Consider the following 23,589-nt stretch of genomic DNA (forward strand, 5'->3'; position numbering starts at 1 on the left):
GCAACATCATGCTTCAATTCCCCAACAGTAGAAGATAGCTCGGCTGTGATATCATTCTTAAGATCACCAAGGAGCTGCAGCATGCGCTGCACAGTGATAGGTTCGTCCATAGAAGCATCATCTGAGGGAGGATGTGTGGATGAAGCTGAAGGGGGAGAAGCAGGTTTATCCTGTGACATTCGTGGTCGTGAAGATTGTACGGAGTCTTTCGGCAGTGGAGGAGTCGAAGATGCAGCCTTGAAGAAACTCACCGGAGGGATACCTTTAGCTAGCTTAGGATTCTTCTTAGGCCCCATGTTTACTGGTTATATATCTAACTGAAAAAATAGCTTTTAAGTAATCGCTGGAAAAATGGGGATATGCTATGTGATGTGTAATTGCGGTAGTGGTGGGAAAATATTCACATTAAAATATAATCACTTCCATGTGGGCATGCTGGAGTATAGGAGATTCCTTGTGAAGTAATAGATCACATTAGCCACACGATGAGAATAGAGTGTCACTATTGGAGACCATTAGAAATTACATACAATCAGCCATATATAGCAAAAATGTAAAATATAAAGAAAAGTACTGTTGGTTATTCACAGCAAGATGGTAACAGGGTGGAGATCGAAATGTAAGATATATAAAGAAGCAGAGTTGAGAGAGCAATAAACAAATGGATGTTCCAAATTAGCTGTGGTTGGTGAGGAGAGTATGTTATTTATGCTTCAGCAACGATGAGAGCGCCACTTTGCACTCTGACACCCAGCTCAACAAAGGAGGGAGAGCATAGACCCCAGGCCAGCTGACAGGTCACTCACCGCGGACGTTGCAGAGAGGGATGTGGGGAGCAGCGCTCACAGAGCCGGAATCAGTCTTCCAAAATGGCGGCCGCCAACAGAGCAGCAGCAGGAAGGCTCCTATCAGGTAAGTGAGCAGGCAGCCCCGGAGCACTGCGGAGAAGTTCCGTTTCCACACCCGAGTAGTCCACCCGGCTAGCCGAGGAGGCAGATGACCTCACTCGAAATCCTCTGCAGGATCGCGAATACGCCGCATATAAGGCCTCCGGAGAGTCCCGCAAATTGAAGCCGCGGCTTCAGGATGTGTGGTAGGCCTCACAAGCGGGAGCGTGGGGGTACGGTTCAAGAGCACCGCTCCATGTCCCAGAGTACAGGGGGGTGTCAGGGCAGAGGGCTGCCGTATATATTTTCTCCAAAAAGGGAGCTGATTTGCACTATATTTGTGCTATAAAAGCAGGAACTCCTATCTCCTGCTTCCTTCTCTTTCAGCAGCTAGGCCACGCCCCCCAATATTGCTTTTACAGTTGGAACTATAGATCCCAGCAAGCCTTCCCCCACATGCTGGTACTTGGAGAACCACAAGTAGCAGCTGGCGGAGCATTAAGGACCTGCTGGTACTGTACCTATAGTACCCCTGTAAAGAAATCGTAAAATAAACACAACACTGAATGTTTTCATTTATTTTGCTGCACCTTCACCTGGGGGGAGGTAGCCATTAAGCTATTTCTTATGGCCGCCACCCATCCAGGACTTCCCCGGCGTTTTATCGTCAGGAGCTCTTCTTCGCTCCACCTCTGCCGCTGGAATGACACCCGCTGCCTCGCGCTAGTTTATATAAGCCAGCATAAAATGGGAGTGGCGATGATGCAGCAAGCTGTGATTGGCTTGCCGCAGGCATCTTGAATTTCAAAAATGGTGCTGCAATGCCATTTTTGAAATAGGAAGCCGTGCTGTCGCCTACTGCTAAACTCTGCAAGGTAAGCCACCTCCCACATCGTGCCGCCGCTGTCTCATGCGGCACCACCGCCACGCCCGCCGCCAACACCGCGTCGCGCCACCATGCCTGCCGCCGCCACCGCGTCTTGCAGTAGTGGTGTGTTGGGCTGCTGAGACCGGAGATCGGTCACCAGCTCTGGTCTCCGCAGCCTACACACTACAACATTGGTCGCCTGGTCGGGTCTCTCAAGTTTTTAAGCATGTTTAAAAACCAGGAGACCTGGCAGGCGACCAGGATCTGGTCTGCGGCGGGTACACACTTGTCCAATGTTAGGCAGACCCGTCGGTCAGGAGTCAGATCTCCTGAAGATTGGACAAGTATGTACCCAGGTTTAGTAGATGTCAATAAATAAGATACATATCATGAGAATAAGCCACATGCAGTGCGGTATCGCAGACTTCAAAATGTATTGTAAACCTTGGCCACTTTCTTATAATCCAATGGTGTGAGTTCAAACCCAGCACAAAACTCAGAAAAATAATACTACTTTGTAAACTATACCAGATATTTACCCTGCCGAGGTGTAGGATGGTTTCTTGGCAGCTTTCAAGATACATCGCTGCTAAGCTTTAAATGCAAGAAGCAGACTGAGTGAAACCTGCTGGGCCAATATGAATTTGTAGCAGGAGACCCTACATCAAAAACCTTGCAGGGCACAGGCATCCCTGCTCTTAGAGGAGTGGTGTCAAACTCAGGCCCTCCAGCTGCAGTGGAACTATACATCCCAGCATGCAGTGCCACAGTTTTGCTATTAGGGCATGCTGGGATATGTAGTCCCACAAAAGCTGAAGGGCCCGGAGTTTGACACCACTGTCATAGAGGAACACACATTTTAATTTTCTATTTTCTCCTTTGTCTCTATAGACTGCACACTGATGTAGCAAGCTGCCGAATACCAATGGATGAGACTCTTCTGGAAGCAAAGGACTGCCTGTCTCAGCTAGACAGAAAAAGTTGACACAGGAGGAGCAACATTCTGTCCTGCCTATCTTTACCAAATAAGGGAACTAGACTTGTAGTACATTCTAATCAACAAGAATGCAATTCAAAACAAACAAAATATGTTTTGTTTTCTTTTTTTATTTAGCGAAGTGTTTTGTGATGTCATAAAAGAGTCTTTAATGATGTGAGATTTACATATTACAAAGGGGAAAAAAAAAAGCTAAGACAGCAATATATAAATATTTACAGTGGAAAAATAGACTGATCAAACAGGCTTAATTGAGTGTACCCTTTCCCAAGACAACACTACTTAATTTACATACTTTAGAGCAAATAATGGATATTCTACACTTTCCATAATTTCTATAGGTCTATAAGGTGTTTTTTTTATATTAAATTATCATTTTAACACAGAGAATGAATAGGGAAACCAAAAATAATCACGTGATGTGTGAAAGTATTTTGCTACACAATAAAGAAAAAAGTATTTTGTTTACAGTAAAGTACCCATGAGGCATTAGGGTTGGTGTAATAAACTACAATTAAAATTAATGGGTCCGTAAACTCAAAATATTTTTATTTTATTTTAATCCTTTATTCCCAATTATATATTTCCTATAGCGAAAGGAGGTGAGTAATATTTGACTGGGGATAAAAGGGTTTAAGCAGATAAATAAAAACAATTTTGAACACAAAAATAAAAACCACAAACATATGCACCTTCATAAAAATATTTAGTACTGCAATTTACAGTGTAAACAAGTCCACTCCATTTCGTCATAAATTGACTACAATGTATAAAAAGAAGCGTATATTAGCTTCCAATCTTCTGTATACACACAATGAAATGCTGAAGACTAAATAAATATAAGTAAAGCACTGCACATTATTTGGTTTGCTTGTTTTAGTTGAAGGGGATATATAACCATTATGGATATCCTAATTTATTTATTATTAGTGCTGGATAAAAAGGTGTACCACTGAAATGTCCTTAAACTGCAAGTATTTTTTTCAATATTGCAGCGTTATCTTTTAGCATGTTGCAACTGCTAAGGTAATTTTATTAGCAATATGTTCATAGATAGCGAAAACACCACATCTTCAATACATGGTTTTTCTGTACTCAAATATTAACAAATGATATCATTTATGTGATGCATCTTATAATGAAGGGTTTAGCCAGCAGGAATTTAATAACTAAGAAAAAAAGTTTACAATTACTTTGGAAATGTTTCAGTGGGCTCATACATGTAAGCTGCGTCTTCCTCTGGTGCCCAGTGACATACGAAGCCTTGGCTCTCTTGCTTTATAATGTTCATTGAAGTCCAGCCTAAAGCTTAAAAACCTCAGGCTTTCATCTGTGCTTGTTGTCAGCAAAACCAAAAATTGTTGAACAATATCCTAAAAAATCAATAACAAATTTCACATCATTTAAAATACCAATCTATACAATTCAGAAATACTGAAAGCAATACCAAACTAAAGCACTCTGGCAAAGTAACTATTTCTAGCTTAGTACTAGCTGGGATGTAGTGTATATGCCGGCCGTCGATGTACCCAACACCGGCATCCTGCCGCCAGGCAAAATGCAGACGTCGCTAGCCCCCTTACGAACAGGGGATACTGGAGTCGGAATGCCGACAGCCAGCATCCCGATCGTAAGACACAGGAGCTAGATAAGTGTTAGCCGAGGGGAGGGGGGTGCTAGGTTTAGCCACCCCCTAGGGGGACATAGGGTTGGGCGCCCCCAGGAAGGGGAGTGGGCGGGGGGTTAGGGTTAGGCACCAGTGGGGAGAGGTTAGGGTTAGGCACCCGCCCCAGGAGGGTTAGGTTAGGGTACGGGAAGGGGGGTAGGTACCCCCAGGGGGACTTAGGGTTAGGCAGCACCCCGGGAGTTTTAGGGTTAGGCAGCACCCCGGGAGTTTTAGGGTTAGGCACCACCAAGGGAGGGTAAGGGTTAGGGGAGGGTAAGGGTTAGGGGGGGGAGGGTAAGGGTTAGGGGGGGGAGGGTTGGGCTACTTACCAGCCACAGGTATTTCAATCTTATTCTGTACTAGCTCATTTCCTCACTGTGTATTTTGGTATTACTCTCAGTACTGAGAGTAATACCAAAATACACAGTTAGGAAATGAGCTAGTACGAAGATGGAAATAGTTATTTGCCAAAGTCCTTCATGGTAAACAAAGGCTTCCGGGAAAACCAATGCCTCGCTCACAACTTTGGAAGGGAATAGTAGCCTGGGCCCCTGCCAGTGCATAACTTCTTTATTAAATTAATTAATTAAAGAACTTACATAGGGTCACTTCCTAGTTGAAACTAGTAACTGGTTGCCAATTAGTAAACAAGCTACCCGAAATTCCAACTGCTGTTTTGCTGCAGTTTGGCTTAGCACTAAAGTCGGGTGCACACTAGACGATAAACTGTCCGATCCAGCGGACAAAAATAAAAAAGGTCAAACGCATTATGGCCTACCAAGCATGAAAATTTTACGCCTTGAAATTTAACTATTTGGAGGACAAATTAATATTTATTTTAGTATGCTGAACTAATCTGAATTTTTATCCCTCTTCCCTCTCCTCTGGACTTATGTAGAGCAACCATCTAATACTTTCCAACCCCAAAACATCAAAAGGGACATAAGTCCAGAATGAGGAAGATCAAGATTTTAATATCACAATAAAACACATCAGTGGTTTAATCTCAGCCACTGCCGGTATCAATCTTTATGCTCATTGGGATTCATTGCGTCAAGTAGGCTAAATAGATTAGTATGTATATCAGATGCAGGACTAGTCTAGTTGATTGCAAAGGACTTTGCTTATTAAGGACAATGTGCATCAGAGACAAGTAATAACAATCCTTGCTGGAAGCATTTTGCTTGTATATATATATTTAGAAATCACTTTACCCTGGAGATTAAGTGGATCCAACTAGGACTGCTTGTTTAATGAAGATGCTAATCTAGCCAACATAAAATGGAGAAAGATCAAATGGCACTTGTTGCATAATATTTATCTGCATGAGTTATTTTAAGTAATCCCATGTTCTGATACAAAGTGCCATTTTATTTATGAGTGTTTTATACTGCATTAAATGAGCATATTGTTTACACTTACCTGGTCCATTTGGCAATAGAGATGTTTTACTAACATTTATAGTTATTCAGATACATTTCAGTACAGGAAACTGCACTCCTCAAGTTTATTATCCTTTTAGAAATTCTAAATTGTCTGCTTTATCAGGTCCTCCACCTAATTATGTCTATACATTATGCTAATGAATCTTCATAATAAAAAGTAGTATAATGCATACAAAAGTTACTGTATGTTCTTTTTCTGGAAGACAGTTTCATGTACCAAAGGCATTTTTACCTGATAGAAATGAGTGAGAATTCGAAGTTGAGAACGCATTTTTGGTATTGATTCTTTAAACTCTGAAACCCTTTTATTCTCTTCCTCTTCTTCTGCAGCTGTAACTCCCCACTCTCCCTACAGAAAGGGCAGCAAAATAGATTTCATAATAAGGTTATTTATTAAATAATATTTAATTTCCTAGATGATTCATCACTTTTAATTTTGCAATGCAGAAAATACATTCTTTAACAATTTAGCCCTATCTTGACAACAAAGCACTAAGTAAATTTCCGTCACACAAAGATTATTTTGTTCCGTAACTCAGTTTTATGATAGTGAGGGCGCTGGTTTCTATCTGTACACGCATAAAACACAAACTAATTGGTGAATACTGCCTCCAAACTCATTTAATATAAAAAGTAAGCACCAGCCATACCAGTCTGCAGTGTCTTTCCAAACCACCAAGGCACTAATCTGCAGAACATTATTTCAACTGTTATAAAACATTGTGCCTTTGCGAGTGAACCAACACAATTATCTAAATAGCAGTCAGTATTAATCTGATGAAATGCAGGGTAAATTATATTTTGTACTCCCATGAAATCTCTTTTTCTGAATTAATTGGGAGGGGGACACTGTAGCCATGAGGTATAGAGGGCTCAGGTAGGAGTTTGGACACACTTGGAAATCTGAAACTTCATCCACTCACTGTATCTCCATCATCCATTTGGGGGACACTAGAATTACAGGGATGTTCCAAAGCTGGGGAGTACACTCTGAAGTGCTCTCATCTGAAGACCCACGTCTGCCCAAGGTCAAAATGAGAATGTCCTGATTTAATTTAGCCAGTATTCTTGGCTGAAAAGAGGGGTTAGTTCTAAAAACAGCCACATATTTATGACAAATGTCAGATCCACTCTATGAGAGAGGTATCAAAACTTCCACAATGTAAGTAATTTGAAGTCTACAGACTCAACTGGAGCATGTTATTGTGCTGTTGGGTCCAAATTGAAGTCCTACTTGCAAAAAAAATTGTAGTAACGTTAAAAGTAAAGAAAGAAGATCGTGATGGCCGCGATATGACCCATTAACAACTTTTATGGACAATTGTTACCTGGCAAAACCTGTCAGAAATTGTCTTTGATAACAAGAGATATGGTAAGAACTTACCTTTGTTATCTCTGTTTCTACGAAGTCCATAGGGTCCACAGGGTGACCTTGGGGGGTATAGCTGGATCCTGGATCCTCGGGCACCACAGAGTTAAAGCTTTTAGCTGCTCCCAGGATGCACTTGGGTCCAACCTCCCCTATACCCCGCCCCCGAGCCACAGGCACCTCAGTTGGTAAGCAGCCCAGGCCGGAGGAGGAGACGAAACAGAGAGAAGGAAGACTGGAACACACAAGAACCATACTCACAGAAATGGGAGACGGAAAACCGGTGACCAGTCACAGAGCCCATATGAAGCCAGGTGCGTCAGGGCGGGTGCCCTGTGGACCCTATGGACTTCGTAGAAACAGAGATAACAAAGGTAAGTTCTTACCATATCTCTTGTTTTCTACTTCAGGGTCCATAGGGGTCCACAGGGTGACCTTGGGGATGTCCCAAAGCAGTCCAACTAAGGGCGGGGACGCTCCTGTGCTGATAGGAGAACCCGGCGCCCAAAGGATGCATCCTGAGAGGCAAAGGTGTCAAACGCATAGAACCTCAAAAAGGTCTGAATGGAAGACCAGGTGGCCGCCTTACAGAGCTGAACAACAGAGGCGCCACGGCTAGCAGCCCAAGAAGGGCCCACGGACCGAGTGGAATGAGCCTTAACAGAGGCTGGAACAAGTAAACCCTCCTGCATATAAGCCTCAATAATAACAGAACGAAGCCAACGGGCTAGAGTCTGTTTGTTGGCAGGCCAACCCCTCTTGTGAAAACCAAAGAGGATAAACAAAGAATCCGACTTCCTCACAGAACTAGTCCGGTCCACATAAACCTGGAGTGCCCTTACAACGTCTAAGGAAGGCTCCCCAGCCGAAAGATCAGGTGACTGAAAGGCTGGTACAATAATTTCCTGATTAATGTGGAACCTGGAAACCACCTTAGGCAGGAAATCAGGACGAGTGCGAAGCACCGCTCTGTCCTGATGAAAAATCAGAAAAGGGGGACGACAAGAAAGCGCCCCCAAATCTGAAACCCTCCTGGCAGAAGCAATTGCCAAGAGGAAAACAGTTTTAAAAGTTAGCCACTTGAGCTCCACTGACTCCAAGGGCTCAAAAGGAGGACCCTGTAAGGCCCTAAGAACCACCGCCAAATCCCACGGGGCCACAGGTGGCACAAAGGGAGGCTGGATTCTCAAAACACCCTGGAAAAAGGTGTGTACGTCCGGCATAGCAGCGATCCTGCGCTGGAACCACACCGACAGAGCAGACACGTGTACCTTCAGTGAAGAAAGACGTAATCCTAAGTCCAAACCCGACTGAAGGAAAGCCAGAATACGCGAAACCCGGAACACCTGGGGATCATAGTTTCTGGCCTCGCACCACTGAAAGTAAGTGTGCCACACTCTGTGATAGATCCTCGCGGAAGCAGGCTTGCGCGCCTTCAGCATGGTGGTAATAACGGAGCTAGAAAAGCCCCGAGACCTCAGGACGGCTGTCTCAAGAGCCACGCCGTCAAAGATAGTCGACCCAGATCCGGGTGAAGACAGGGCCCCTGAGACAACAGGTCCCGCCGTTGAGGTAGGAGGTACGGAGCGTCGATGGACAGGCTCCGCAGATCGGAGTACCACGGCCTTCTGGGCCACGCTGGGGCCCCCAGGATCAGTGTGCCTCCGTCCTGTTTGAACTTGCGCAGGACCCGAGGCAGCAGAGATATCGGAGGGAACAAGTAAGCCAGTTGAAACAGCCAATTCACCGACAGCGCGTCTATCAGACTTGCGCCTGCGTCCCTTGTCCTTGACCCGTACACAGGCAGCTTGTGATTGTGACGGGACGCCATCAGGTCCAGCTCTGGCAGCCCCCACTTGTCCACGAGTAGTTGGAATACCTCTGGATGAAGCGACCATTCCCCGGGATGCACATCGTAACGGCTGAGGAAGTCTGCCTCCCAATTGAGGACTCCTGGGATGAAAACTGCCGAGAGAGCTGGAAGATAGCGCTCCGCCCAAGCCAGGACGCGGGACACCTCCGACATCGCAGCTCGACTGCGAGTCCCTCCCTGGTGATTGATGTACGCCACCGTGGTGGCGTTGTCTGACTGCACCTGAACGGCCCTTCCGTGAAGAGCGGTGCCGGACGACTGCAGGGCTCTGTATACTGCCCGCAGTTCCAGGATGTTGATGGGAAGAATCGCTTCCTCCGCCGACCAACGACCCTGAAGTGACAAGGAGCCTGTCACCGCCCCCCAACCCTGGAGACTGGCATCTGTCGTGAGCAGAACCCATTCCGGGATCCAAAAGGGGCGCCCCTCCAGGAGATGCGCTGTCTGCAGCCACCAGGCTAGGGACAGACGCACCTCTGAGGACAACACCAGCATCTGAGAGCGGATCCTGTGTGGCAATCCGTTCCATTCTGAAAGAATCAGCCCCTGCAGGGGCCTGGAATGGAACTGGGCAAACTCCACCATGTCGAATGCCGACACCATGGACCCCAAAACTCTCATCGCTGAGTGCACCGACACTCTGCCACTGCTCAGACAACTGTGAATCCGCAGCTGTAAGGAGGAGACCTTCTCTGGAGTCAGAAAAATCCGTTGCTGATGAGAGTCCAGCAGGGCCCCCAAATGAACCATCCGTTGTGATGGGATGAGGGAGGATTTCTTCCAGTTGATCAACCAGCCGTGCGCCTGTAGACAAGCGACCGTCAGGTGGAGATGCTGGATCAGTACCTCCGGGGAGCTTGCCAGCAAGAGGAGGTCGTCTAGATACGGTAGCAACCGTATCCCCTGGCTCCGAAGGTGAGCCGCCATGACCGCCATCACCTTGGTAAATACCCTTGGTGCCGTGGAGAGACCAAAGGGTAGAGCCCTGAATTGGTAGTGGTTGTGGAGAATAGCAAACCGCAGAAACTGTTGGTGCGATGTTGCTATAGGCACATGGAGGTAGGCGTCCTGGATATCCAGGGAGACCATATAATCCCCCGGTTCCATCGCCAGTATGATGGAACGCAAAGTTTCCTTCCTGAATTTGGGAACCCTGAGAAACCTGTTCAGGGACTTCAAATTGAGGATGGGGCGATGAGAGCCATTGGGTTTCTGCACCAGAAACAGCTTAGAGTAATACCCCATCCCACGTTGAGACTGTGGTACGGGTATAATGACCCCCGCCGTCAGCAAGGCCTCTATGGCTTCCTGAACCTGCAAGGCCTTGGTTTTGTCCTGAGAAGGACTTGTGCAAAAAAACTGGCAAGGCGGCCTGTGCCGAAAAGACAGGGCGTACCCCTGGGAGACCACTTCTCGCATCCAGGCATCCGTGGTGGCATTGTGCCAGCACTGGGCGAATTGAAGAAGTCGGCCTCCCACTCTGGGGTCCCCCAGAGGGAGGCCCGTCCCATCACGCAGAAGGCTTATCTTCTGGCTTGGAAGAAGGGCGCCTAGCACTCCAGGCTTGCTTCTTTAGCTTTGAGGCGGTCTTGGGTGCGGACTGCCTCGGGAAGGACTGACCCTTTGCCTTGCCCTGAACCCGAAAGGAACGAAACGCCGAGCTCCGGACCTTAGCAGGTGTAGTAGCTGAAGGGAGGAAGGCTGACTTGGATTTTGCCAGGGTATCTACTATTTTGTCCAGGTCCGGACCAAATAGTAATTCCCCATTAAAAGGTAAGGCCTCCAAGCCTTTCTTTGAATCCGCGTCTGCTCTCCAAGACCGCAACTACAAGGATCTACGAGCAGACACTGCTGCCGCCGAAACCCTAGAGGTCAACAGGCTAGCATCCAAAGATGCTTCTCCAATGTAGGAGGCGGCATCTCTCATCTGTCCTAACAACGCCCTCTGGACATCCGGAGATTCATCCGTAAACGTGTCCTCCAAGGCGTTGGCCCACCCCTTAATGGCCTTGGCCACCCAGGAGATGGCCATGGACGGCCGGGCTACAGCCCCTGAGAGAATAAATAGACTTTAGACAAGTCTCCACCTTCCTGTCCGTAGGATCCTTCAGCGAGGATATAGACGGCAATGGCAAAGTAGCACTCCTGATGAGGCGTGTTACATGGAAATCGACTGCAGGCGGAGTTTCCCATTTCTTACAATGCGCTTCCGGGAATGGATAATTGGACGCCAAGCGTTTCTGTGGCAGGAAACGCTTACTGGGCGTCTGCCAGGCCACCGCCATGTGATCAGTCAACTGATCAGACAAGGGGAACGCTGTAGAAGTAACCTTAGCTTTTTTAAAACTAGGATACCTTGACTTGGGAGCGGGTGCCTCATCCTCAATCAGAAGAATAGCCCGCACCGCCTTAACCAGAGCCCGCACATTGATGGAAGACTTAGTGTCTACCTCCTGGACTGAGGCATCTGAGGCTGAGTCATCCTGCACCTCACCATCATCCGAGGACCCCTCAGAATCCGAAAGATGCGCAGCCTGTGCCATGACTGAGCGTTTAGACGCCCTGGAGGGCACGTCACTGCGCAACATCGACTGAAAAGCCGAAGATGCTGTCGCCAAATCTTGGACAGTGTGGGAAAGCGCATCCACCCAGGGTGGAGGAGCTGTCACAGGAGCCTGAAACGGCACCACAGCCGGCTGTGCCACAGGGGTGGACTGAATATACATTGGCAACCCCGCATAGGGACCAACAGGCTGAGACCCCGGGGGAGTCTGCAATAATTGTGGGACACCCGGGGAATGGGGGATGGCAGGCTGGGGCAACGCCCTAGTAGGGGCGGCAGTCGGGACCGACAGACGGTCCGCGATGGACACCAGCACCTGGGAAAACATCGCCCATGTCGGCTCCTGCGACATGGGAGGTTTAGACGTACCAGGGACCGCCTGGCACCGTCCGCACAGGCCGTCCTCCCTATCCACTCCTGCAGAACAGCGCCTGCAGGAGAACAATGCCGGAGCCCCGGAGTGCTCAATCTCCTCCTCAGACATGACTTAGGAAGAAAACGTGCGCACTCACCAGTGTGCTGAACAACAGCCCACAATATGGCACCGTGTAGCACACAACTGTATGTGACGGACCTCACAAATACGTGATCTATATAGGTGAGGTCAGTAGAAACACCCTTACCCCGCACACCTGTAGGGCTTGTAGGAGAAGGAAAGGGATAGGTATAGGCTGACAGTAAGTAGAAAAAAGACACAGACAGGCAGCACTAGCAAAAGTCACATACCATGCAGGAAGATATACTCACTGCACCTTTCCACTACAATCAACCTCCCAGATTCAGTGTCTGGGAGGGCAATAGTGCTGTGTACACTGTCCTTGTCGGGGGAGAGGTACACAGGGGGACCGGTCCGCGTGCTCCCTGAGAGTATCCACGCTGCCAGTAAGTAAATGGCCGCTGGAGACCTCAGAGGAGGAGTGGCCCGAGTATCTGCAGCTCAGCGACGCCAGACTCCGAGCTGAAAGGCGCGCTGAGCTGAGGGGAGGAGCCGCTAGACAGGGAAGGCTTCCTCCCCTGGCTAGCATATTTAACCCCCAAGGTTGCGGCATCCCGCTTGCCGCTTAATTACCCTGGTGGTCTAGTGGTCTGGCGGGGTATGCCTCCGATGGAGGGGGGGCCCACCGCCACCGCTAGCGCCCCCGGTCTGTCCCATAGACCGGGGGCATGGGACTGCATATAAAAGGCATTACCCGCGCACCGCCGCTAATCAGCGGTGCGCGGCTTACCTGATCTCCCCGGCGTCTTCCGGCAGCAGTCCCGGGGGAAGCCAGAGTCCGGCTAGTACAGACTCTGGCTTCCCCCGCCGCGATCCCCAGTTCAGTGCTGGCGTCGCGGCGCCAGCAGGGAGAAGGAGCGGCAGCGTGGGCGTCTTACAGACAGCCCAGCGCTGCCGCTCTGGAGAAAAAAAAACTATAGTCAAAAAAATAAATAAATTTAACTAAGTTAAAAAAAAGCTTTAGGGGGCTGCTCCTGCAGCCCGCCCCGCAGGGTGACCCGACTCCGGCCGGGCACCATCTTAAACTGAGGTGCCTGTGGCTCGGGGGCGGGGTATAGGGGAGGTTGGACCCAAGTGCATCCTGGGAGCAGCTAAAAGCTTTAACTCCGTGGTGCCCGAGGATCCAGGATCCAGCTATACCCCCAAGGTCACCCTGTGGACCCTGAAGTAGAAAGTTTTAAATTTTGAACCCTGGCGCATGCGCTCCAGAACACCATTCGATGGACATTCTAGGGCACAATACTGGCAGTGATGTCAGTGGTCACAGACTGCCACATCACTGCAGAGAAGTCCAGGGAGTCAGAGGAGTTACGTACTGCATATGTGCAGAACAGATCTCCTAAAGTAGGGAGACACAGCGGAGCAGCATTGTCGCACGTGATGGGACCTTATCAGCTGAGGCACAGCTGGCTGCAGTCACATCACATGCAACCACACCAGTTAAGTGGTTAAAGAATCAAGTTTTAAATCACTTTGCAGACCCCACCTACAAAAACATTAGTAACCAAATGAAAAATAGAGGTAATAAAACCCTACAATGGGATATACAGACTATGAAAAATGTTCTCCAAAATCAGCTTTGTAGTCTTGAGCGTGATCTTTACCAGCGTGTACAGACGCTGAAAGTGAGAATCTCAATCCTTGTACAGATGTACACCAGGGAATAATTTTTTTTTTAGCAACATTTGCATAAAGTCGCAGATGGGCACCAATAGACGCAGCCGCTTTTTTGCATCCACCTCTGTACCAGCTCCATGGCGTTGGAAGTAAAGTTGAAGATCCTGCCTTAATTAACAGGTAGTCCAGATAAGAAGACTGACTGCTCTTCTGAGATCCAGGAGACATAACTATTATCATTTTGAATAAAAGCAGTGCTGTAGCCAGACTACATGCTAGAGGCCAAAATTTATGGAGACTGAAAACTTTTCACAATGTGATTGTGACATTATAAAACAAATTCTTAGCCAACTTCCCAAATGTAGGGCGATCTCTACTAAATTGTTAGAGTATTTAACATAATAGAGTATAATGAATAAAGAACTGGCATAATGGAAACAAGATTATCCTTTATTTATATGGAGGTCAGCAACGCCATACAAAGAAGAAAAACAGAAACCATATGAACAAAAACAGGAAAGAAAATTATATACAGTACAGAACATGGACAATCAGCAGTCATTACACACAAATATGTGGGAAGGATATGGTGGTAGAAGCAAGGGAAGGAAAAGCATATGAGGGAAGAGGGCCCTGCTTGTGAGAGCTTAGAGTCTAAATGGGGGGGGGGGGGGCAAAGAGATAGGGGTGTCAGAGTGATAGTGAGCTAGAAGGATGGAGCAGAAGGGTTAGTTTGAGAGCTAAAAGGCTTTGATGAAGAAGTGGGTCTTGAGAGCCTGTTTGAAACTTTGTAGGGAGGTTGAGAGTCTGATACAGAGCGAGTTACAGAGTTGCGGAGCAGCACAGGCAAAATTTTGGAGGCGAGAGTGGGTGGAAGTAATCAGCTGGGAAGATAGGTGGCATTTTTCAAGAGCTATCTACCACTTCCTCATTCAACTTTTTAGTGGACTCTAACAATTGATTCTAGAAGCAACCCATGTAGAGAGGTTTATAGACGTTACCATAGAGCATATCTTTCCAATCATGTAATTTCAAGTGAGGGCTGATATTTTATCACTTGTTCTCAAAATAAGGGTCCACGTTTGTGAATCTTTCTAATTGTTTCTGGTATAAAATAACCACTTTATCAACTTCCTCTTTCGGTGGAATAGATCATTTTCAGAATTCTGGCAAGGGGCATAAAAATATATAAGGGTGATCAATAAGTATCTACTAGTGTGTTTGTCAGCTGCAAAGAAGAGTCCGCTTCAGATGTGTCCAGAAAAACTTGCATTATATTGTGAAAAACGTCCATATTTTTAATGGAAGCTCCCTTACCGTATAAAATCCATACACAAAAATGATTTGACACTTGGGAACGTTTAATTCCTACACTCTCACTCCTTATAAAAGAACGACTCTGGGGATGTTTTCAGAACACCATATGGTACAAAACTTGCTTTTGTGTGACCCTCCCATTCATCTTCGTTGATACAGGATATGACCATGACTCTGGGGCAGGCTCTGTATAGACCATGCTTATTATTCTGAAAGGGAACTTCACGATCATGATGAAGTTATCGACAATTGCAATTTTGACCAGAGACAAATTTACCATGCATTGCTCACTAATCCATTGCTTTGATTTTTTTTCTCATTATTGTATTATACCTATCAGTACCTCCAAAATGTTATCATGAACACTGTGCAAAGTATTTATTTTTGTGCTATGATTCTATATTTAAGATGAATATTAAAATTATATAGCCGCGCTTTTCATGTAAAAAAAAATGCAGCCGTGTTATATTTGAAGAACTGGTTACAAATTTTAAGTACAGAGCACGGTGGGTGTAATTAGTGCAATAACATTTATTAAAACAAAACATCAAAGAGTTAAACACTTGTTTTGTTTATAGCTCTCTTGAGAAGTTTGCAGTTCTGGTGTTTTTTCGGGGAAGGATTCCTATTTAAGCCAATTGTGGAGATGCATCCAAAATGTACTGAGCTAACTGTCCCTATGCTCCTACCTCTGGATGTCTTTGTAGCTTTGCGGCTGGTCTCCTAAATGCCCGCTGGTTTACTTTCGGTATCGGCGCTCCCCAACCTTCCCGTTCCTGCTATACTATCTATTCATTTGCTAAAAATGGAAGTTCCCTTCCTGAAGTTGTCATCATAAAAAGCGATAATCGCATGGTTGGTGGTTATTGCACTGAAATTATGTATTTTCTAAAATATGGGTGTAAAAGTGTATTTATGCTACACTGATCAGTTAAAAATAGAGGTTGTTTTCTGAAAAAAAAATAAAAATATTTTATATATATATATATATATATATATATATATATATATATATATATTTATTATATACACACACATATATATATATACACACACACACACATATACATACATACACATATATATATATATACACACCAATAAGTTTTTTCTTAAAATGGGGGAATTGCAAAAACGCTTATTATATGTCTATATTCAGTCTGTGGGGTTTCAAAGTTTTCAAATGGTAGATCCATTTTGTTTCATTTTTTAGTAATTCGGCGAGCAGAGTGTGCGAGCAGAAATGTGTCAGAAATACCCTGGTTAGGGTGAGCTAACCGTAGATAGCGCACCCTAACCAGAAATTAAGACGGGTTTAGCCGTTTTAGACGGCTAAACCTCACCTTTAAGGCGGCAAAGAGGGCAATAATTAATGAGCGCCCAGAACAATTGAATATCAAACTGGGCGCTCATTAATTAGCATGACCAAAAAACCATTTGAATCGCCCCCTCACAGAGCTCACACGTTATGTGTAACGTGACTTGTGTCCACATACATCTATCCTCCATTCGCTACATCTGTAGCCCTGATTTATGATTCCTCTTATCCAAGCATCTGAGGTGGAACACATGCTCCTAGGTGGCCAGATTGACATTTCCCTCTTAGTTACCCTCCACACGAGGTGAAGGCGTGCCCTCTGGAACTAGTTTGTACCCAATAAGTGAAAGTACCAAAATCAAGAAGCTTTAAACTTGGAAGTATCATCAGGCAGGGAAAGACCAGTTCTCCCTGTGCCTAGGCTAATAATTTCTGCATAATTTTATGCTCCTGTGTGTTAAATTCACAATGCAGGAAATTTCACAGAAATCTCCGGAAAAGTGCTAATTAGCGCTGCTAATTACCAAGTACTGGAGGTTCAATGCATGGTTATCCTGATTGCCCATGCTGACTGCATCCTCAAACTGACGGTGTCCTCAAACTGTGGCTTCAGTTGCGCCAAACAGCCGTCTCTGCGCACCAGGTCCCGGATGTGTCGGCTGCGCTGTCATCTTTCTCAATCAAAATGTGTGTCTTATTCACAAATATAACAACGGGAAGCGAAAAAACTACTTTGCTAGATTACACTAATCAATTTGATGTGACATTTGAACATCTGTGTACAACTAAGTCTGAATCTATGTACGAAGTGCTACAATGCAGTGGCCTTGGCTTTATCTTGGCCTTCATCTGCGACTTTGAATGTGTGGTTAAAGTCACAGCTCAGAGTCTCTAGTAAACTTTCAGTGGTGTTTTGCTACATCTGCGATGCAAAAAAGATGCACAATGTAAAGAAAAATTTGGTATGCTACACCGCTCAGAATGTCTCAGTCTTTCGGGGGCATATGGTGTACAGACTCTAGGTGTATAAGGAAACATCTGTAGCTGTATCATTAGTGTGGTCCTTTACCAATGTCATTTACACTAAGGGATCACTACTTGCAGATGTAGGACTGCCTCAACTCCCTTAGTAGGCAGTTCAAAAGAGAGTGGGGCTAGGTGGGTATCTGCGAATGGGAGGATCTAAGACCATTTCTTGCTATGTAGGAGTAACGGCAAAACCGCAGGTGTGTCTCAACCATTTTTGGAGAGTGTCGCCACCAGCAATTGCAATCCTGTACATAGCTGCAGTGTCTCACTTCCCACACCCTTTCTGTAGGACCATACCTCTAATTCTCTCTTTTTTTTTCTTTCCTCAAATTGTAATCTTCGTTGCAACTCCTCAAGAGCAGCCCTGTACATTGTTTCTTGGGCATTTTGGAACTCAATTATCTGATCAAAAACCGCACGAAGTTGATTTAGAAGAACCTATAGGGTAACAAAAAGAAATAAATTATATGCTAAAATAATTATTGTTGAGGACAACAGAAGTATATTAATGCATAAATACATGAATTGACAGCATAGTTCCCAAACACAAACCAGCGTCAAAACCGTTGCAGAAGCGCCACTGATGCTACCACTGTATAAGCCCTGTAGGGGCTGAAAAAGTGGAGCCACCAAAAAAAAAGTTATATAGATGGTGATTTGGACCAATATAGATGTCCACAGTGATCCAAATCAAGTGCTAATTTCACTGCAAGACTCATTCAGACAACTGATGGAATTTTTCACAGTGCATTACTCCCCCACTTGTAGGGATCCACAATTAATGGTATCTCAGCTAGTTCCAGTAGCACTCAAAGCAAGAAGCAGCCCTGTTTATGTGCAGAACTTGAAAAGATCGCAGTAGTGGCATTGAGGCCAAAGATGTTCTTCTCGGATAAAGAATGGGGTTAAGAGGAACAATCTGTGGATTATCCATGACTGTCTTTGCCATCTTTTATTAACATTCATTAGATGATAGCTTACTGAGAGAAAACATAGCTATTCCCCAGTTCTCATCTAACTTAACTGGGTGGGGATTTAGCATATTAGAAGGTCATAAACGATGTAAATATAAAGTTATTTTTTTTTTTTAAAAAAAGGTATGCTAACATGCCTATTTTAAAAAAATCATTTTAATAGCAGATTTTGACTACTGGTGTATTTTAGTTATCATCATCAACTACAAAGGAACACAAAACATGAGAATTTTGAGTACCAGAGAACATTTGAATACTAATCTACATGCATATTGTTTATCACACAGTGGAAAGATTATTGGTTGCATTAAATTTACTCTATTCTACTTTACAAAACAGGCTAGAAAAAAGGTAAGAAATAGAAAACAACAAAACTTACTCTAGAGGCACTATCTAGCAGACACCGAGAAATTATTGTATCCAGAAAGGTGTCATGGGCAGCAATGATGTGATCCAAATCCTGTGCTTGCAGTACCTTGTTCCACAGTTCATCCCAAGAACATTCCAGAACCTGAAGAGATCAAAAAGGTTAATTATCAAGTGAAGTAAAGTAGTGAAAAAACAAACAATAAATTCCATAACATAATATATTTATAAAAAATAAAAATATGAGTACCTCAAATGTGATGTAATACTGCATCTGGTGAATGAAATGAACCATTTCTGAAGCCAGGACATGACACTGATGAAGCACCCCAGAGAGTTCTGTAATGTAAATGAAAAATACAAATATGAATTATAAACAGTTTATGGTTTAAAGATTTAACTTCTATGAAAAAACTGTCCCTTGTTATGCAGGTTCAAAAAGTATGAGTCAATTTATTTAATCATTTACTGTAAGCAACATTTAAGTTTATTTTTTTATTGGTTATCAGTTTACAATCTCTAAAAATGTTTCTAAAAAAAAAATCACTCAAAGTATGGCAAATATCTTCGTATCAAACTCATGATGATCCATTAAGTTTTCCTATCTAACCATAAATTAAATTGCTGAATGATGTTACTGAGCATCAAACTCTCAAACATGTTTAAATAATAGTAAAAGTTTAACCTAGAAAACCCATCTTGTATCTCCATTTAAGCACAGGCAGCAAAGCTTTACAAATGATCAAGTCTTTAATAACAGTCCTTTAGATTATTCAAAACACCTTTACCCCTTCACTGCGAAGGAGAAGTAGGGCTTGTCCTCCAGAGATATAGAAAGGTTGCGGAGGACAAGCCCCACTCGTCCTCCACAGCGAGTGGCAAAACAAAACTAACTTGTGCCCCTCCAGTCCTAACAATTGATGGGGACCCCCAGAAGCCGCTGGGTCAGTTTGGCAAGTGACATCGGCATATGCTGATGTCACTTTATGGGGGGAAAAAAAAATTAAATTAGTGGAAGAATTGTCTTTAAGCCCCTCTAACCACCCAAACCCACCACCTAAAAGAAATATGGGGAAACATCATTTGAAAGAAGGGAGTCCCCTCTTTCAAACTGTGTGCCCACATAATGCTAATATCAGGTGATCATACCGATCACCATACATTAACCACCTGCACTATCGAAAAATAATGTAGTCCAGGAATGGGGAAAGGGTTAGGTTTAGGCACTGGAGAGGAGGGTTAGGCTTAGGCAGTGGGGATGGAGGGTTAGGATACTAACTGACGGGTGTCGGTATCCTAACCCTGTTGGGATGACAGCATTGGGATTTTGACCGCAGAGATCCCAAGCGACGGCATCCTGTATACAACCCCTTTAGTTTAGTTACTAATATATTACTTTGGTTATCTACTATGGGTTACATTTTTACAGATTTCTCAGGGTGACCTTTGGGATGCACCTTTAATAGGCATACTTATAAAACATACTAGGCATACATTATAACAGGAACACCTACCATTTTCTCCTCTGCAAAATTATAGATATAGCAATGACTGATGTTTCTGTTTTCTCATCTGCCTTCTCCCCAGCCAATTTGAAGTGTTTGGGAGAATCAGTTTTGAAAATGTATGGATGTAAAGCAATCACGTTTCTCACTGTCACACTGCATACATTTATTAAGAACAGTCAAGAGGTGGTTTGTAGATTCACAGTTCTAAAACATACCATAAGGTTTAAGTATACTTTTTTGCTCCACTATATGTTTCTCTCTAAAAACACAACACTTATAAAGAGGTTAAATTATCTTGAGCAAAGGGTATTGTGTATTTGGATTCACAACTTTCTTATCATTAGTAACAGAAGTGTGTTCAACCTATGTTCTGTACTGAAATAGGCATTCTGAAATTACTGTACCTTTTTGCAGTATTTTCATTAATTGGAAAACCCAGACTGGCTATAGTTGAGGTGTCAAAAGCAAGGCTTGAGTTATTCCTAGTTCTTACTAAATTACGTCTGAATTTTCCAAAGAATGAGAAGGGAGGGAACACAACTTGATTTTCTTCCTTATACTTTGAACCTTTGGCGATCCACCTTTCTTGTATACAGTACTATACAGAAGTCTCTGGATAATGGGATTCACTCCTCGGGCAGTATCTAGGTAGCTGAGCCCTGGTAAACTTGTGTCAGTTTCAGCAGATTCTTATTATGGCAGTAGAACTTCTTAGTTTTTAGTTCCTAATCTAAAGAAACTGCCCCTGATCAGCAGAGAAACAAATCAGGTGACTACAGCGCCTGACACACGTGCACAGACTCCACCAGACTTGAGATCCCACTGCCAGTGGGTGACAATGGCATTTCCTTTCAAGGCTGCCACTTAGTGGTGTCATCTTCTTTCAACGGTGGCAACACCTCTGTAAGTGGTGTATATCGGTTTGCGTCTGAGTCAGTGTACGAAGCACAGCTGAAATTGGTTTGAAAAAAGTCACAGCCACTGCATCGTAGCACTTCGTATACAGATTCAGACTCACACAAAGATATACAGGTGTCCCATATCAAATTAATCAGTGTAGTCTCGTGAAGCGGTTTGTTGCATTCAATTGTGACCAAGGCACATTTTCAGGCAAAAAAGATGCTCAGCGCAAGCACAGTTGCATGGGACCTGGTGCACCAAGAAGGGCTGTTAGGCGCGACTGCAGCAATATATATATACACACACACACATATGCAGATATATACATACACTGGTGGCCAAAATTGCGGACACATTTTGAAATTTGAATGTTTTTCACCTTTGAATGCTTATAAAAACTTTCACTACACGCAGTACAATGATTCATATATCAAATGAAAGGAAATTTTATGCTGAATTCAACACAATAAACAGAGGTCAAATATTTGCATTACAAGGGAAGTTATGCTACTTCCAGTCAGACAGACAAAGAAGCACAGATGCGTGAGATTCAAGAAGCGGATTGTAACAACAGCTACTACCAGACAATTGGAATCATCGTTCTGAGGACCAATCAGCTCGTTTATGAGCAGGTGCAAGGTCATGTTCAAAGGTGGGAAAGGTCAGTTTGCCTGTTTCATTTTGCAGAATAAAGTTGGTTACTGAAGTGCAATTACGGTTGGATGTTTGTGTGTATTGTTTAGTGCTACTGACTGTGTAAAAAAAAAAATACAACAACGTCGTCCAGGCAAAGTGGTGACTGGCCACCCAGGAAGAGATCCAGGATTGTGGTGTTACGTGAAAATGGTCTTTCATATGCAGCAATTGCGAGATAAGTTGGTGGGAATGTGACACCATCAGGAGTATGAAAGTTTTGTTTACACTATCAGAAAACAATCTATACAAAACAAAGAAGGAAAAGGCCGGAAAAAGTGCACAACAGCTGTTGATGATAGGAGAATAAAACTAATTTGCGTCAGGGACAGATGGATGTCATCTGCGGCCATTAGCAGTGAACTGAGCGCAACTGGTGGTTTTGACAGTGCAATAACGGTACGGAGAAAAGTAACGGAGGTTGGCCTAAAAGGTAGGATTCCCCAAAAAAAAGCCATTGCTGAATAAAAAGCAGCGTCAGAAACTAATACAGTGTGCAAAAGAACACATTGCATGGACAGAAGGTCTGTGGAAACAAGTGATATGGAATGACGAAACTAAGATATCGATATTTGGTAGTGATGGGACAAAATATGTGAGACGTCGCATCGGGGAAGAGGTACATCCAGATTGCATTCAAGCGACAACAAAGAATCCTACAAGTGTTATGATCTGGGCATGTATGACAGCAGATGCTGTAGGCCACCTTTAGGTCATAGATGGCACACTGAACAGCAGAAAGTACATTGACACCATCCTACAACCAAAACTTCTACCTTCGATCAGGGATCTATTTCCAGATAATCCCCCATTTTTTTTTGCAGCAGGATTCAGCTCTCTGCCACACTGCACGGATATGCAAACAATGATTCACGGAGAATGACATATAGGTGCTGGGATGGCCAGGAAACAGCCCAGACCTGAACCCCATAGAACATTTGTGGTTCCGTTTGAAAAAACTGGTACATCCGAGGCGTCCATCCAATAAAAGACAATTAATTGAGGCTATAATTGTATCATGGCACAACATAATAAAGAAGGAAGAGCTCCAAACATTGGTTGGCTCAATGCCACGTCGCTGTGCTGCGGTCTTGAAAAATAAAGTATACACAATGAAATACTGATAGGACAGTAACATCACAAGTACACAGGGATTTTCACCCAAAGAGCCGTATTCAATTTGAGCGGACCCGCGATACTTATCCGCCTCCCTGACTTTTCGCCTACATCGCATGTTTTGCAGGTGGAAAAGTATTGCGCGTGTGCCCGCGTATCCCCGTATTCAATTTGAAAGTACGCGAAAATGGGAGCCGGTGAAACTTAAACATGCAGAAAGTACTGTCAGATTTGGGGAAATCAGCCTGACACCCCCCAAAAGATACTCTGACATGGGGGTTAGCTATGGTTACCCCTGATTTGGCTTGCTGATGGTATTTGTTGTTTTTAAACGGGCTCAATAGCTGCTAAATAGCGTTTTTGTATAAGTGGTGCAGAATAGTATTCAGGAGGTTTTTTTGCTGAAAATAACTTATCCCAGCAAATTTGGGGCACTTGAAAACGGGCGCCAGCATATTTTAAAGTTGCTAAAGTTGAGTTTTAAAAAAAATCATGAAAAATCCACCTGCCGCAAGCCCCTGCAATGAAAAAAAACACATGGGGCATACTTGGGGACCCCCCCAGAACCTAATTCGCTAGTTTTTAAC

General features: G+C 44.4%; 1 protein-coding gene across 1 annotated transcript in view; it reads right to left on the reverse strand.

Annotated features, from left to right (window-relative positions):
* Nucleotides 1–2,856: 2,856 nt before the first annotated feature.
* TUBGCP3 (tubulin gamma complex component 3) overlaps nucleotides 2,857–23,589 on the reverse strand; it is a 277,741-nt gene continuing 257,008 nt past the window's right edge. Inside the window, exons 18-22 of the mRNA XM_088456791.1 lie at nucleotides 19,036–19,124; nucleotides 18,799–18,930; nucleotides 17,743–17,883; nucleotides 6,096–6,212; nucleotides 2,857–4,125 (exon numbers count right to left, since the gene is read on the reverse strand). Coding sequence (XP_088312917.1) covers nucleotides 3,967–4,125; nucleotides 6,096–6,212; nucleotides 17,743–17,883; nucleotides 18,799–18,930; nucleotides 19,036–19,124 — 638 coding nt within the window. The 3' untranslated portion in view covers nucleotides 2,857–3,966. The remainder of the gene's footprint in view (nucleotides 4,126–6,095; nucleotides 6,213–17,742; nucleotides 17,884–18,798; nucleotides 18,931–19,035; nucleotides 19,125–23,589) is intronic.

This window comes from Taudactylus pleione, unplaced genomic scaffold (assembly GCF_031769625.1).
Source record: "Taudactylus pleione unplaced genomic scaffold, aTauple2 ptg000041l, whole genome shotgun sequence".
Classification (NCBI taxonomy): Eukaryota; Metazoa; Chordata; class Amphibia; order Anura; family Myobatrachidae; genus Taudactylus; species Taudactylus pleione.